The 17,798-nt window shown below is 39.2% G+C and overlaps 1 protein-coding gene and 1 long non-coding RNA gene across 16 annotated transcripts in view; one reads left to right on the top strand and one right to left on the bottom strand.

Moving 5' to 3' along the window:
- Nucleotides 1-1,603: 1,603 nt before the first annotated feature.
- Nucleotides 1,604-17,798, bottom strand: part of LOC136856274 (neurofilament heavy polypeptide) — a 264,779-nt gene continuing 248,584 nt past the window's right edge. For all 14 annotated transcript variants that reach the window (XM_067133979.1, XM_067133983.1, XM_067133974.1 and 11 more), the window contains one exon: nucleotides 1,604-5,223. In XM_067133979.1, the coding sequence (XP_066990080.1) occupies nucleotides 4,785-5,223 (439 nt within the window). In that variant the 3' untranslated portion in view covers nucleotides 1,604-4,784. The remainder of the gene's footprint in view (nucleotides 5,224-17,798) is intronic.
- LOC136856275 (uncharacterized) lies at nucleotides 5,813-9,300 on the top strand. Of its 2 annotated transcripts, none has more exons than XR_010858297.1 (3): nucleotides 5,813-5,919; nucleotides 6,631-6,720; nucleotides 6,935-8,830. It is a non-coding gene; the product is annotated as an uncharacterized lncRNA (long non-coding RNA). The 2 variants fall into 2 exon arrangements; XR_010858296.1 differs by lacking the exon at nucleotides 5,813-5,919 and adding an exon at nucleotides 6,169-6,392 and having other exon boundaries at nucleotides 6,935-9,300.

The raw sequence follows: 17,798 nt of genomic DNA, 5'->3' as shown, positions 1-17,798 counted from the left end.
CCGCCCCCCCTCGTGAGAAGTTGACGAAAAGTCCGACTGTTTCCAGCAGCTCGTTTGGGATCTCGTTGAACGGAGCGGTACGCCTGTGGGCCATATCACAATATCACACTTACGACGCCACAAGCGGACAGGCCAAGAGTAGTAGATGACTACCAAGAAGCAGCTAACATGATGTGTCGACGCGCATAAGGATGTTCCAGGTGTGGAAGAGTAGTCGAGACTATCGGTTCATCAGCTTGAGGGGAAAAAACGCAGCGTCTGGAACGTCCGTATGTACTGGGCCGTTGAAATACCTAAAATTTCTGGCGAGGCGGTACAATGAAGCCACGAGTAAAGTTTTGAGAAGGCTCGTATTTCTATGTAGTTTCATACAACGTGGGAACAAAGAGTTAGTTAATGTAGATGACTGTCTACAAAACCTCTTCCTGGAGTCGAAGATACTGTTTTTTTTTTTTTTTTTGATACTCAGCTGTCAAAAGTTCCACTTAATATTCATATGCTATATAACTGATGATGATGATGATGATGGTTGGTAAATATATATATATATATATATATATAGATCCGCAAGAGTTAAAACGTTAACGATATACTGAATCAGTAAGAGGAAGGATTAAAAAGAAAGTAAGTATGATCATCAACGCGCTGGTTGGTTGTGGCTTTTGAAGTTTAGTTCACGCTGGCAAACTTCGAGCGTGAAAGTTCACCAAACCCTCCGTCTCTTTCATCCTTTGCTCGAATGACCTGAAGACACCTAAACAATGCTAAAGGAGCTGGACAGCACCCACGCCGTGAGCAGAGAAACGCACGCACGTAAAATAGAATGCTGCGGGTGTATGTGTACGGGGTCTCCTCGCGACCTGGGCGCTGGATTCACGAGAATATGAGTTTCGTTACATTGTACAAATTGACCATTGCAACTTGAGTCCCTCTAGAAGGCATTTTGTTGTCCTCCCCTTCCCCAAAAAAAAAAAACTGAATCGGTTGAATGGCGATGGTTATTAAGGCTTAATCTCTTACAGTTCATTAACACCATCAAATACTTCTCGAGGAAGCGAACGACATCATTAAGAGTACTGTACGTAGTTACTGTACGTATTCTGTTTAAAGGGAGCTAAGTGCATTATTCCTATATGCTTTTTACAATGATGAATTTATGTCAAATTTACATATGAACCTTTATTCGTTAACTATGTACACACGGTTTTTCCTGACGTTGCCAGATCACGAAATGTCCTGTTTGGTATTGTTACTTTTGAAATCTTCGTCAGTATACAAATTAACCTATAAAAAAATTATGTAATGTATTCCTTTTCCCATTTTTTTCACGTACGTTCATAATCTGAATCGTTATTAAGTGTGGGATAATTTTTTTGACAATGCTGCACCTTGAAAAGGAATTGCTGTTAGGATAAAAATTTGATAAAATGTGCCATCAGATGTCAAGAATAAATATAAATACTGGCCTATGAGGGGTTATTAATATAAAAAGTTAATCATAATACCACATTGTCATAATATAACTCGGTTGTTAATAATAACCTCTACTGTAAGTCTTCACGTTCTACAAATTATATTATTCAGATCTTAATTAAACATCTTAGAAGTCTTATGTCTTTAATGAGCTAGAATAAAGCCAATTACTGTGTACACATATACATACACGTTACATAAGTTCATGTATGCATTGCGTACGTGTATGTATGTATATTTACACTTAGCGATGATTTTACACTAGAATTTCTCGCCGTTCCACTTTTCCACGACATTTGTAACACCACATATTAAAAATAAACTTCTCCAAAGGTCCTAGTAATCTACAACATGACTGACAAGTTTCACAAGTGTCCGATGTTCAAACCACCACCACCCTCCTCCCAAATAGGTGTCTTACAACGTAAAGAGGAAAAAATAAATATTCAGTAGCAGTCGTTTTAAAACCGAACGGCGAATCGGAGTACGTACGTGCACTCATAAATAAAACGGTAACAAATAATTCCACATCAAAATGGGAACATGCATTTGATAAATCTTTTTTTCATGAATAACAAACAAAAAACAAAAAAGTTACAAATTGACTGTATCACAATAATATAACGGAGGCCCACGCGTCTAGTGGGTTCCCCTGTCTAATGACATCAGCAGCGTCGACAAGTTTAGACACATTTAGACAACCTCTGTCTAATGTAACGTGACAAGTTGATGTACCTATCGTCAATCAATACCTGCACGCAGTGTGGAGACAAGTATCGTCTACGAGTATAGGTCTATAGAATGCACCTCTCACAACACGAGGCCGTGTCAAGCTATCTGCATCGTATCGTCGTCATGGAAGACGGATATCCTTCCACGATGACCTACTGCTCCTTGTATACCGCATAGCTGAAGCATCCTTCAATTCCACCCACTCCACGCTAGTGACAAAGAACTCTCTTGTCTAACACCACAAAGAACACAAACGGCTTATAGTATTGAACGTGGGAAGAGTACTGTCGTGTATTCGTTCAAAAGCGTCCAACCTCCGTCAAGAAGTAGTGAATAACTTGGCGTCAGGTTCGTCGGAACAGAAAAAAAAAGATTAAAGTAAATAAGCTACAAAGTGATGTAGAGCTTGTTTCCTAAGTATTCACAATGCATTGTTTGCCTACGATTAGGGTCTTCTCTTTAAAAGTATAGCAGTCATAAACATCTTATAAAGGTACTTTATGTACAGGTAAAGACACTAACCTTTGTCGCAACCTTCTTCTTGAGGTACACTGAGTGTTGAATCCTATCGCGGGACTTGGAAATCCCATTGAACACTTTCGTTCTCCGTATAAAAGAAGCTATTGCTCTCCCTTAAGTTACAAACTTCATCGTGAACACATTTTTTTTTCATTTTCTCGATTAAAAAAAAAACTTTTCGGGTGGCTTGCCACGACAACAAGGCTGGCCCGCTAGCCCTAGCACCATGGATATCCCTGCTTGCTGTCACGGCCACCACTCTCTTCTTAAAACTCTGACTCGCAGTCATTTCATTGGCAGAAACTAAAAGGAAAGAGTCTACGCAGTAGAAGATCTACGGAATAGCGAGCGATGGACCATCGCTGCCATTGCATCTTTCTATAGGCACTTAGATGACTGCCTGTACTTTTGTTGAATTTCTTTTTCCCAAGGTGTCATCTCTTCACTAGGCTTTGTGGAAAAGGTTATGGGATCATAACGCTTTGAGAAACGGAACTGGCTTGCCAATTTGTTGTACCGTGAATATATCTGTAATGAAGCATTCCATCTCTCACTCTCTCTAAGCAACAAATGTTTATAACAAGATCTACAGATCATGACGTAGGAACCAACATTTTTCGTGTCCAACCTTCCGCGACAGGAATAGGATCCAACATCCTCAGCAAATAGTCGATCACACCCTGCTGTATGACAACTATTGAGATATTTTAAAACCAACAGCCCCTCAGGAGCCTCTACAACTCTTATTTCCCAGTTCAGCACATGAAGGAATTTTTATTTTGAGAAGTCTTGATAGCTTTGTGAAAGCTAAAATTGGTAAAAGTCATAACATTGTTCATAGGAATCATTTTTCAGTATTGAAAGAGTAAGTGAGGTTCCTTTGATAACGTCTACCCAAAATCTTTATACCTATCGCTTTGTACTCTATTGTAGAGTAAACTTGCTAGTCGATACCTTTGGAGGCTTTTGAAATTCCTACGAGCACCTTTTTTTCCCCCTTCCACATTCCCTGTTACAATTTAAAAAAAATTTTAATGAATATATCTGCTGACTCAATGTCTGTTTGCCAAAAACACTTAAAAGAGACACCCTAGTAACTGCATTCAGCCTTAGTTCGACAAACAACATGTACGGATATGTGATTGCTTTGATTGTAGGGGGACAGAACGTTACCACGAAAGAGACGAGTATCTCGAAGCCACCGCTCGCTACGGGAAGAGCTCTCTCTCTCTCTCTCTCTCTCTCGAACGCCTCGCGGAGGAGCATTGCGATAACCTCCGGCAGTTTTGAGAACCTTAGGTCTACCTGTGAATGTTTTTTGGTCTTGTAGGCACGTGCATGAAGTAGGCAACCGTTAACCGAGAGGAAATGAACAACTACAATGTTCCTACGAGAGTTATTACCGTTTCAGAATGAAAGCCAACACCTTTTAGTCGAAGCAGAGGAAAGAACGTCGTCTTCTTCAGAAAGACCTGCCCGGTTACCCAACACTCAAGAGGCTCCCCGTGGATTCGCGAGCCGTGTTTTTGGCCAACAGACATCATCCGTCTCAGCGCGGCGGATGCTAACGTGAGGAACAAAACACGAGATGAAAAAACACCTATCAATCGGCTAACTGGTTCTGTAGTGTGTTTCCCGGGGTCAAGTGAAAAGCCAATCTATGTTAATGAATGATTAACCCTTTTTTCTCTCTCTCTCTCTCTCACCTATAGCAATGAACTATTTATGAAATTAATTATACATAAAATATATTTCATCCATCTTTGGAACACTTCGACAGTAGAGTCATGGTGTATTGTGCACTCAGCAGAGAAGAAAACAAAGCACATGTTATAAGTCAAGCAACACCGCACTTGCGCCCTTCTAGCCCCCAAAAAAAGGATTAGCTCCACGTACAGGTAAGTCCCAAGTTTCTCAAGTAATCACCACCTCCTTTCTCTCTCTCTCTCTATCTCTCTCTCTCTGTCTTTCACTGGATAATGGAGCCCCCCCGAAGCCAAGTCCTCCATCAAAGTATTACACAGTTCCGTCGGTGATTGGAAAAGTCCCCCTCGTCACTTTTACTGAATCACACAACAGTTGCATTTGCTCTTCTTCTTAATGACGACGTGTTCGACGTGGGCGGCATCCGTGGGCTTCACCGTGGCGTGGGTGACCTCGACAGTGCCGGGGGTCGAGTTGTCGGGGGCGGCCGAGCCGTTGGCGCCGGCCTTGCCTGGAGAACCTGTCGTGGTTGCCCCCACGGTTTGCGTTGGCACTGGTAAGGGCGAGGGGATCTGCTGCTGCTGTGGAGAGGCGTCGTTGGCGGAGATGAGGGGCTCCGAGGAGGCCTCCTTGCCGTCGGGGGAGATGGGACCACTGTCTATGGAGTCTGTGGCGTCTCCGCGGCCCTGCTGACCCTGCAGGGGGCGGCCTGACTTGATGAGTTGGACGATTTCGTCGGCCTCTCGGGAGATGTCCCCATCTGGTCGGAACGGATTGTCCCGTCCGCTCTCCGTGCTGGAATGGAACGGGAATGTTAGAATGGACATGTATTTTCAAAACAATTCCTTATATGGTTTTCAGATTGATGATAAAAACTATTCAGGCAAAAACTGAGGGATAAAAGGTCTTTAATTCAAAGATAATAGTTTATAACATTATTCAGGCAAAAACTGAGCGCTAAAAGGTCTCTTAAATGCAGTGAGCTACAAACAAAATAACAAAATTTCACATAAAAAAACAATAGTAGTATTTTAATCACACAAAAATACGCTCCAGTCTTCAACACACTATTCGCTATGATAATTCTTGAGAAGTATCATAGAACACTATGAAATACGATGGGAAATTCTAATAACACAAACCATTTAATATTGTAGCCATCAGATTTTACTCTCTCTTAAATTGGTAATAATTTTGTGATCATCAATTTTAGATACGGAATATACAAACAAGTAGTTAATCTTATTACTCGATTGATACCACCTCACACTCTTGGACCTTTGTGCTGCTTTTCATAGCCAAAAATAACTTCGTTGAAAGACAATTCTAGTTAGTATATGTTTCTAAAGACAAACCTCCTTTATTTTACATTTTCAAATACAAACCACCTTTATTTTACAGGTACCTATGAAAGGATCATTCGTGAATGTGCAGGCATGATGGCAATTAAAATCTTCAGATACCTTATTGGTCAAAGTCATTTAATCACTGGTAAGTCTAACAATGTCCTTCCTTCACAGACATTCATGTAACTTTCTATAGTAGCTAATTGCCTTTTTAGAGCTGATTTATACCTGAAATGGTTCCATGAACCCAGAAATCGTTATTGATGATAGCAGATACAAGCAAACTCATGAACGATGACAAGATACAATTTAAACTCTTGTCCCCTGAAACAGCAGTGATGTAAAATGAGTTTCCTGATGGAATTATAATGAATAATTTCTTGTGTTTCTGCAGCACTACAAAATAGGATGGTGAGGACAAGAGATGGATGGATGATGACACATCCATCCAAGATGGCAAGTACCACGTGAAGGGCAGCTCTAAATGACTTGAGAACTGAGGAATAGGTTGAGGAAATAGCAGATTCATAACAGCAGGTGGAAAGCAGTTCCACAAAAAGTGTTATGTACTCAGCATGAGTAGGACACTGCTGTGCACGATTTGGGGACAAGCATTAGGTGGAGAACAGTGCTGTGATCATTGTCACTTTTAGATAATTGAATGTAACAAACAGGCCGTTACCCTTATTACTGTACTGACATCACCTTCTGGCCTAATAATCTTAGACCTTTGTGCTGATTTTCACAGCAAAAGTAACTTTCCCCATAGACAGGGCTGGTTATTATATGTTTCTAAATACAAACCTCTCAAACCTCTTTTATTTTACATTTCTAAATACAAACCTTTATTTTACAGGTTCCTACGAAAGGACCCATTCATGAATGTACAGTATTGTGGCAATTAGTATCGTCAGTTGCCTTATTGGTCGAAGTCTCTTAATCACTGGTAAGTATGCCTTTTATTGTTAATGTTTGTCTTTTACAGACACTCACATAACATTCTAAACCATCAAACTGCCTTGTCAAAACTAACTTACAACTAAAATGGTTCAAAGACACCAGAAATCCTTCCTGATGATACAATTCGACTCATATCCCTTGATACAGCATTGATGTAAAGTGATTTCCCAGAGAAAATAATAACTTCCCTGATGTTGCAGAACTACAGAATAGGATGGCAAAGGCGAGACGATGGCAAGCAGCGTGCAAAGCACCACTCATTAAAGACTGAGAATTGAGCAGCAAGTAGAGGAGAGTGCCGTTATGATACGGGAACAAGCAGTGGGTTGGACAAGGAAATAAGCAGCATGAGAAAGATTTGCCATGCAGGCCAGAAGGTTGAGAATCGGTGATCGAGTCGAGGACAAAACCGCAGCGGCGAGAAGACTGGTGTTGGAGAAACTAGGGACATGACCAATATCTTAACTCACTGCTGTTGCCTCTGGAATCTTACCTAGCCTGTCTCACACTGAGCAGGTCAGGCCAAGCAGGATGTCAAGACGACAAGCTAACAGCTGGTGAAGTGGCACACTGGACAGGTCATCAGTTGACTAATAATAGGCACCCCAGCAGTATCTTGGGCACAAGGACAGTGATACCACGAACTTGGGAAAGCTAGGTTGATGCCAAACAGCAAACACGTTAAACAACTGGATGGTGGTGGGCCACAAAAGGACAGGAGAAGGAGGATGTGCAAATTAGGACAAGTACCAGATCGAGAGAGATTTTGTGGAAGCAGCACGTGGCGAACAACACCAGGCAATCACCAGATGGAAAATGGCTTATGGTAAGCGTCGACAACTTCAAGCCAGGAAGGACGATGGTTGGTCCACGACCAATATCCTCCTTAACCTGTTACAGACCTGTATGGGTTTATGTTCCTGACTTAACCAGAGACTGATCTACTTCTAGAGAGCATGGCATGTTATAAGCAGGTCAAGTAGGTAGCCAGGGAGATAGCAGCAGGCCTACTAAATAATCACACAAGACCGATGTTGATCAAAGGATACTGGCGAGCTAGCAGTGGCATGGTGTAGAACCTGACACCTGGGAAGTCTGCGTCAGTACTAGGCTGAGCAGGATTTTGGGCAAAAAAAGGACACCATGCAAGCCAGCAAGAGGTCGAGTGGGACCAGACGTCGGGCAAATCGGCAGTGGCAGGTTAAGCATGACACCTGTAAAGCCAGCAGGTTGCATGGCATGCAAGTCAACAGCAGTGAGAGTTTGAGGAGGACACCTGACCAGTTGGTAACACCAGGTCAAACAGGGTTGATGTTTGTCAAGTCCGTCGCAGTACAAGGTCAAATAAATGGAGATCCCTCTGTCCTGCCTAGTAGCATTGATCATCCACCTGCTTGTCTGCCTAGCCCCAGGCACACTAGGCAGGACACTAGGCAGGCAAGGGAGGAAAGCACTAGGAAGCTGGTGGGCGCAAGAAGCTAAAACAGAAGACTATCACCCCAGAACAGAGTGAGTCAAGCTACTGCCGGGGAAGTTATGAGATCTACAGAGACATGCCAAAGGAGCTAATTATGAAGATAATGTCACCCACACACTAATGACAAATGATATTTATGACTCAGGAAAGCCACTGGGAGCTGGCCAGCATAGTAACTGCCACTACACACAGCAGAATGATGATGAGGGGGTAAGCAAAGGGGTGGCAAGGCTAGGCCAATCAAAGATGGCATTTAGACAGTGGCAGATGACTCTGGAGAAGCCAGGTGGGGTAGCAGATGGTGAATAACAGAACCAAGGGCAGCAGCAAGTGGACAGTGCTGGTCAGGCCAGTGTGGTGACCACAAGAGAGGAGGATGACACCCATTAAAAGCTGCAGCAACCCTAGGATCGAGTAGGATTGCACCTGGCATCCCAGAGAAGTGAGCAGGACAAGATGGTGCCTATTCCATCCGTTTAAATAAATCATTTTTCGTAACGATCTTCAGGCAGAGAAACTTAACTTCCCACTTTGGAGAAAATTAAAACATATTGTAAACTGAAGGTGTCTTTGTATGTGAAAGTTTTTTCAGTACCATAATATACAAGCCACTGTTTAATTCTGCCTGGTTCCCATTTTAAAGTAAAAAAAGTGACACTGAATTTGTTACAAATAATCTCCAAAGCAACTCAATCATTGCTATGCACTAAAAATCTCTAGATTACGGATTCACAGCAAGATGGGGCAGGAAGAATGGACGATGGAGTGCAAGAAATATGTAGCAGCTGGTAGAAAACTGGTAGACAGGATACCAAACTGGTTATTATTATTATTTAAGGACCCAGAGAAGGATATGTATGATTTTGATATAAAAATAAAAGTAAAGTAATACTTAAGACGCTTAATTTGTATGTAATATAAAGGCCACTTGTACAAAGTTAATGGAACTATAACAAAGTACAATACTCTATATAAACTTTATATAGTGTACTGTTTATAGGTGTACAACTCAACCTAGCTAATATTGTAAACTGTTCATTTGATCGACACATTCTAAATTCTGAAACTGTTTAGTAAATCTCAAAACCTGGTTTGATTGTACACTTAATCAACACTTAATCCTTCTTCTTGTTGCAGGAAATCCAACTTGTCAATCAACATGGATGTTGCATATGCATACGAACCAAAATAAGATTTGCAAAAGATGAATTTGCTTGGAGGTCAAAATATACTTTACTGCATAAACTGTAAAAAAAAAAAAAACTGTCTATTGTAATCAGACTGTGATGGAATTCAGAATTGTCTAATTAAGAAACTTTACTGATATCCCATATTTTTCTGCATTCATTGTTAAAAATATTATGTTTTAGAAAAAATACATTACTGTACATTACAGCAATTCAAAATTCATTAAGAAGTGTTGCAAAGAGCATCAATTTTGTTTTTACGAAAAACATCCGTAGAAATGTGACTACTATTGCTATTTGTGAAAACGAGTAGGCCACAGTTCTGTAATTATTAGAAATGTGTGAGGGAATTATGTACCTCATTCGTAACGTTACAGAATAAATGTTAAGAAATTACATGTGTACTGTACCTAAGGTTTTCAACGTGGCCCTCTCATAATTTAAAATATATCCTACATACTTCTGACTGACACATCAATAAGGAAACCATAAGTATTGTTCCACAACCATAAAAATGTGTTAAAATTACCTGTATCTTTTGAAATATAATATATGTAATAGAATTTAGATTAAAAGGTTCATGAAAAGATGGGGCAGGTAGATTGGACGAGGGGTTAAAAGAAAGATGAGATAGATGGTAGAAAACTAGTATCAAAAACCCCAAACTAATTTAAATATTAATGTGTATTGACCTAGAGAAGGTTATTTACGAAAAAAGGACATGAATATAAAAGGCAACCTTGGTATCTAAGAAGGTTAATGTGTCCTATTCAGTAAAAAGTGATTTGTGCAGAGTACAGTTCTGAAAATGGAGCTATAAGATTATTTTTATAAATACTTATATCAGTCAACATGGATGTTGCATATGCATACATGACAAATTAGGATTTGCAAAAGTTGAATTTGCTTGGGGGTCAAAACGTATTTCACCGCAAACTGTAAAAATAACTGTCTACTGTAATCAGAATTGTCTAAAAAACAATCTTTACTAATATCCCATATTTTTCGCCATTCGTTGTTAAAAATATTATGTTCATCTGTTTAGAAAAAATATAATACATCAGTGTACATTACATAAATTCAAACTTCATTACTAAATGTGCAAACAGCATCAATTTTGTTTTTACAAAAAATATCCTTTGAAATGTGGCTATAATTTGGCAGGTACAAAACGAGCACTAATTGTCTAATGCTATTTGCCACCTGACCAGTTCTGTGATTACAGGATTACAAATGAGTATGGGATTTATGAATTATGTACCTTATACTTGTTATGTTACAGAATAAATGTTAAAAAATTATGTACCTAAGGTATTCAATTTAGCTCTCTCTTGGAACTCAAACTACAGCACTACATACTTTTGGACTGACGTACCAATAAAGAAACAATAAGATTTATGTTCTACAACATTAAAAAACTTGTTAAAATTACCTGTCTTAGTTTTGAAATATAACCCTGACATGTAATATAATGCTGGGTACTATTGTACATGTGGTCAAACTGCATTTGCCTACTTAAAGAATCACTAAAACGACCTGAACATTATAAAAAATTTAATGAAATTAAACCCAGAGAAAAACAGTTATACACTTGTGTTTGACAAACGCATCAGTCAACACTTCATTAAACAGTCCATTCGTACACAAAGACCAAAAAATGCCCTGAATAAGCTTACATACAGTACTTCCTGTACCACTTTCTCTCACCCATCCCCCTTTAAAAGGGCCCTTCCAGATCTAAGTCAAAGGGGGACATAGCTCTGGAAGATATAAGGGTTGACACACATCACAAATATACATTAATGTGAGTCTACAAGTTTGTTTTATAATTTCTAAGGTACCTACGTCCGATTCCAGGAATCTAAAGCACAGAGGGCATCAGGACAAGAAACCTAATGTCTGTATCCTGCCCAGGAATGAAGTCTAGAGTAAAAAGCGTGGGGCGGCTTCAGCCTGAAGGAAGGAGCGGACATGCCCTTTGAACGATGGAAGATTCGTAAGAGGAATTTCAAAAGTTAGGAAGTATTTTGCAACAATATCCTTGTAATTCATGCTAATTCTATTGTAATGCCACATGGTCCTATAAGTGCTTTTCAAATAGGGCACAGGATCTTCTATATTTATAGATTTAAATAAAAAATTATTAGGAAAACAGTTCATGAATGTTATAGGAAATATGTGTTTATGAAGGGAACCCATTAAAGCAATTGCCCTGTACCTTTGTAGGGCATAAGTTGGCAGTATTTGTGTCTCTCTCTCTCTCTCTCTCTCTCTCTCTCTCTCTCTCTCTCTCTCTCTCTCTCTCTCTCTCAATCCTTTAAAATTCATATCCTCCTCTAATCATAGGAAGCCACACCCACTGGGCTGTTTCCTGTTCACTGAACCTCATAATGACATGTCTCTCACCCTATGAGATAGAGAGAGAGAGAGAGAACTTTCTCCCTTTTTATAGAAGGCGAGTTCCATCTTTTTCGACACACTTGCTTTTTCACGGTTCAAAGATTTTTAACAAGGGAATTTTTGGTTCTTTTTTGACAGAAATCTTGACTAATGAAACCACCTCTCTCTCTCTCTCTCTCTCTCTCTCTCTCTCTCTCTCTCTCTCTCTCTCTCTCTCTCTCAGAAGACTTAACAAGGAAACATCTTTCTCTCTCTCTTACAATACGACAATCAAACCCAACGGCAGCAGCCAATGTCCATTCTGACAATAGAGGTGCGTGGGATTCCACGCCACAAGTAGGATTAAAAAGTCATAAAGAATCCTAAGCCCCTATCTCCAATCCCTCTCTCTCTCTCCCCCTCCCTCCCTCTATTATTTAAGACCCCTCTCCCTTCCCTCCCTCCCTTCCCCCTCCCTTCCATCTTGCAAGGATGTGCTCCTTAGGAAGTTGGGATCTAGATCTTGGGAGGATGACGGACAATCTGCCCTCCCTTGGCGACAATCCAATCATATTCGAATAGATTCGTGGGGAGCGGGAACGACTTGTGCTCTCTCTCTCTCTCTCTCTCTCTCTCTCTCTCTCTCTCTCTCTCTCTCTCTCTCTCTCTCTCTCTCTCTCTCTCTCTCCTTAGCAGCAATCTCAGAAGATGGCAGCTATAGAGGAAAGTTCGAGAGAAGATTCTGATGAGAATTCTCGAACTTTTATCAATTCAATCAGTGGGACGATTTCAGTCCAAGATAATGATTCATGTTTCGTAAATAACTTCATCTGTTATTTATACGAAAACCAAAGAATTAAAGAAATACTAATTAAATTAATTCATTTTATCAACTATAAATCTATTCTCCCTAATTTATCAATTTTAGGTCTGTCTGGGTCGAAATACTACCCTTCATATTATTCCCAAATTGACAGAATGTTCTGGACAGATTTTTGAATTCCATACGTACGATTCACTCCCCTAAAAACAAATGACGCCCATAAACAAAGTGAAATCCTCCTCTTGTGACGAGGCTAAATAAAAATACGAACAAAGAACACACAAAGAACAATTTGGCCCAGAAAGGTGGAACGGCGTGAGAGATAAACAGACAAAAAGAGAATTAAAATGAGAAAGTTCGAGTAATGGGAGACTTGCAATATCGCCGAGACCCGAATTTGCGTTACGCCCACCTGGCTGGGAGATGCTTTCTCTCTCTCTCTCTCTCTCTCTCTCTCTCTCTCTCTGGTGTGGGTCTGTCATCTTTAATACGAACTGGTCTGACCTTTGGACAAAGGAGGGAGCTGAACGCAATATCATACACAGAAAACCTTTTTTTTTTTAATTTTTTCTTACGCTTCTCATACAGGGCGAGCTGTGGCTAAATTGGGAACACGGAAGACGGTAGTGGAGTCACAAAGTTATGCAGGTAGAAGGTTAGAAACAATTTAGGGGTCCAACTAACTGTTTCACTTATATAAAAACAAATGGAACCTTTATAACAAAAGTAATAAATCGGTTGCGTGTTTTTCTCTCAGTGTAGGCGCTGCAACGCCAGTTTCAGTGGCCACAAATCGATCAGTCAATCCTCAATGGAGGCCCCGGGGTCGGGGTGGGGGCGTGTACATACCTCAGGAGTGGGCGTGTCGTTCGGGAATGGGCTATTTTGGGCGTGCGTTCAAACACTCGTCACAATAACGTTGCTTAGTTTAAAGTGAAGGTCACGTCTGAGTGATCTGTCAGTCTTTAACTGGAGATTCTCTCTCTCTCTCTCTCTCTCTCTCTCTCTCTCTCTCTCTCTCTCTCTCTCTCTCTAAAAATGGCAGGGTCGGTAAAGATGGGGATATGAATTAACTGAGCTCTCTCTCTCTCTCTCTCTCAATCCTCCTCTCTCTCTCTCTCATTGCCCTTTCTCTCGCTCTCTTTCTCATTCCTCCTTTCTCTCTCTCTCTCTCTCTCTCTCTCTCTCTCTCTCTCTCTCTCTCTCTCTCATTCCTCCTTTCTCTCTCATTCCTCCTTTCTCTCGCATTCCTCCTCTCTCTCTCTCTCTCTCTCTCTCTCTCTCAAATGTCACGCCCGGAATAATCGAAGCAGGCCTTATACGTCACGACTCTCCCCGCACCCCCACCCCTTGTGAAAACCATCCCAAGTTCGACCGAAAGTTCTTTATTGACATTACCTGCGTTCCTATTTGGTGGGAGAACGGAAGAAGGGAGAGAGTTCTAAAGCGGCTCGCACTTCGTAAGTGCGGGAAGAGGTGGCTTGTTGGGTGTTACGTATAGACAGAAAAAGTGACCCAGAACTGACAAACCTGTCAGTTAAACCTAACGAAGCAACTATATAAAAAAAAAATTGGCTTACTTCCAATCTGACAAATTCTGACACTTTTGTGAGTTTTTGTCATTTTTTTTTGTGACAAAAAAAATGACAAAAAAACTCACAAAAGTGTCAGACGCAGGTCAGGAATGTCAGTCACAAACCCTGACTTACAGAAGTGATATTAAAAGACACTTGACTCACTTCCTAATCTGACAAGTTCTGAATCGATAAAACCTGATTTGTCAGTGTGGAAAAATGACAGATGCAGCCACTGTAGTCATACGTAGTTAGTGGCTCTTGGATAAACAGACCAGTTAAGCTTAAATTGTCTCCATGACTCACCTAATAATAATAATAATAATAATAATAATAATAATAATAATTACAGGATTAATTATACTTCTGAAAGAATATTGACAATAAAATGATTTTCACACCTTTGAAAGGAATAAAATATTGACAAATTAGTTTTCTGTATTAAATTTAATAATAAATTATATATATATATATATATATATATATATATATATATATATATATATATATATATATATATATTTACTTAATAAAACTCTTAAGAAGAATCTATTTGTAAATAAAGTTTGGTTTATTATTATTATTATTATTATTATTATTATTATTATTATTATTATTGTTATTAAGGATTTTTACTCTTTAGCCTTAATAAAATTCATTATGACTTCACATACGTCCACATACCCCCCCCTCCCCCCTAACACAAACAAACACTAATAACACACATACACACACACACAAACCGCCATGAGGAGATATGACCCTTAAACAATGACACCTTAAGGGTCAAATTACATATGAGGTGGGTTTAATGGGCTGAGAGAGAGAGAGAGAGAGAGTCTACGCACCCGCGAAAAAAAAAATTAAAGACGCTGCTTAAATTAAAAAAATAAACCAGTTACGGTTCACGGGTCACAACGAGGCATGCCGCGAATAAAAGAAGAAACAAATAGACGTATTTACGAGAACGAAAACAAGTAAATGAATCAATAAATGATAATTACGATCACGAACGAGCAGCAGCTGTCAGCCATAGGATTAATTGCCTGGTATTTTTTTAAAGGGCTGTCGACTAATGAGGATTTTTTTTAATCTAAGGGGAATAAGGCTTAAGCATGTATAAACAAATTGAGGCACTATAATAATAATAATAATAATAATAATAATAATAATAATAATAATAATAATAATAATAATAATAATAATAATAATAATGATTGGTACAAAATAGTTTTTTGGGCAGAGATTGTTTCAACTTAAATTACAAGTCATATATATATATATATATATATATATATATATATATATATATATATGTATTTCTCTCTCTCCCTCTCTCTCTCTCTCTCTCTCTCTCTCTCTCTCTCTCTCTCTCTCTCTCTCTCTCTCTCTCTCTCTCAACGGAAGCACTTCAAAGCCTTAGTGTACACAAGGTCCGAGAGTACAAAAGTACTTCTAATCTCTCTTACGTGGATGTAAGCGAGGGGGAATTCTGCAGAGAGAGAGAGAGAGAGAGAGAGAGAGAGAGAGAGAGAGAGAGAGAGAGAGAGAGAGAGAGAGAGAGCAATGCAGGAACAGTCAATGGTATGGAAGTAACGACGGCGCCTTTATAAATGCAGACGACTGTCTTTATTCTGCCTTGCTTCAAAATGATGATGATATTTTGAATCTGAGTTCATTGCCACTATTATTCAATGGTATTATTATTATTATTATTATTATTATTATTATTATTATTATTATTATTGACAAAGGAGCCAAAATATATTAAATTATGATACTCTGAGATTCCTGTAATATATATGTATTTCTCTCTCTCTCTCTCTCTCTCTCTCTCTCTCTCTCTCTCTCTAATATACACACACACACACAAACACTATATTAAAAGCAGGCCTACTCAAACCTAAGAAGAAATCTCCAAAGAGGCCTAGGACGAAAATGACAGCATTATTAAGGGGGGGCGGAGCCCCCCAAAATGCCTTTACCCCGCCCCCCACACCCTTCTTGATTTATACCCACAGGGTGTGGCATCGGCGGCGCCAAGACTGTCTGTCGCCAACAGCCGTCTGTCCAAGGGGAGAGAGAGAGAGAGAGAGAGAGAGAGAGAGAGAGAGAGAGAGAGAGAGAGAGAGAGAGAGAGAGAGAGAGAGATTAAAGATTACGTCTCTTGCAATTTATGGAAAGGAGAGTTTTAAATAATTATGAATCAGTCTTGAGCAGCTTAAAAATCTTTCAGAGAGAGAGAGAGAGAGAGAGAGAGAGAGAGAGAGAGAGAGAGAGAGAGAGAGAGAGAGAGAGAGAGAGAGAATCTTCTTTCAATCCCAGTAACATATTTTTCATACATTTTAGTAACCGGGTTTATTTGCAATAAATCCGTTTGATATTATTGTAATTTTTTGTATATATTATTCAATAAATTTATAAAAATTACAATATATAATTTTTATAGGTTTACTGAATAATGTTATATTAAAATAATTCATATTTATTCAGAAAAATACATTTTCAATATTCACAAATAAATTTGTGCATGATTACAGTAAATCAATTAGGCATTCACCAGCCTCGGTAGGCGGTAGGGAGGGGCAATCTGGTCATAACTAAGTTAGAGAGGTGATAGAGTGACAGTTATTAATGTATGAATACATTTGGATAAATTACATTTTGGCCCAAAATGGAGTTATTTTGAATAACCTAAAATAATCTAATTAATTTCTCATGCAATTCTTGAAAAATATATATATATATATGAACTTGTTAGCGAGGAAGAGCGCACGCAAGCGCGCTTGCTTGCGAGCAAGCAAGCTTTTATAGGTGATTTGAATATCAAGTAAAACTATATGATTATTAAATTTATGAATGATTTTCTAAAATAGGTCGCAGCTCTCTCTCTCTCTCTCTCTCTCTCTCTCTCTCTCTCGTATAACTTGCCATCTCTCTCTCTCTCTCTCTTTCTCTCTCGTATAACTTATCATTTTCTCTCTCTCTCTCTCTCTCTCTCTCTCTCTACATGCATATACCTACCATCGACCTTCCACTGGCAAAACATAATATAGGTAACCTCCGTGATTGGGCTGGTTGGCCCCCGGTCGAATCATCGTGGCTTTTTGGACGAAAATCTCTGGGCCACCTCGATCACAAACCTGCGCAGTGGAGGGATTTTTCTCCTGCGCATTATCGATACAACGAACTTAATGAGACCTGTCTTATTCCCTTCGAACTGTGGCGACTTCGAAGTGACTTCCTCGCAATATGGACAGGCACCGCATTTTCAAAATCTGTGGGTATCGGGCACTTTCGGGGCACTGTTGGGTATCTTGGGAATGTGGTCAAGTGGTCTGTTTATTTTCTGGGTGGGGAGTCAATGGGTGTCATATTATTATTATTATTTTGTATTTATTTATTTTATATTTATTAGATGTTTTCCAAAAGCAGTTGAGTTGATGTTTTGGTTCAGGTAATTTTTTAATATGTAAATAATATGGAATTTTTGTTTATTTTCTTTCATTGAATGCACTGTAATATTTGTCCAAAAGGTAGTCTCTTTAATTTGAATATATATATATATATATATATATATATATATATATATATATATATATATATATATATATATATATATAA

The sequence above is a fragment of the Macrobrachium rosenbergii genome, chromosome 35, assembly GCF_040412425.1.
Source record: "Macrobrachium rosenbergii isolate ZJJX-2024 chromosome 35, ASM4041242v1, whole genome shotgun sequence".
NCBI classification, from domain to species: domain Eukaryota; kingdom Metazoa; phylum Arthropoda; class Malacostraca; order Decapoda; family Palaemonidae; genus Macrobrachium; species Macrobrachium rosenbergii.
Note: the sequence above shows the minus strand (reverse complement) of the source record. Positions and strands in the feature narration are given on the sequence as shown.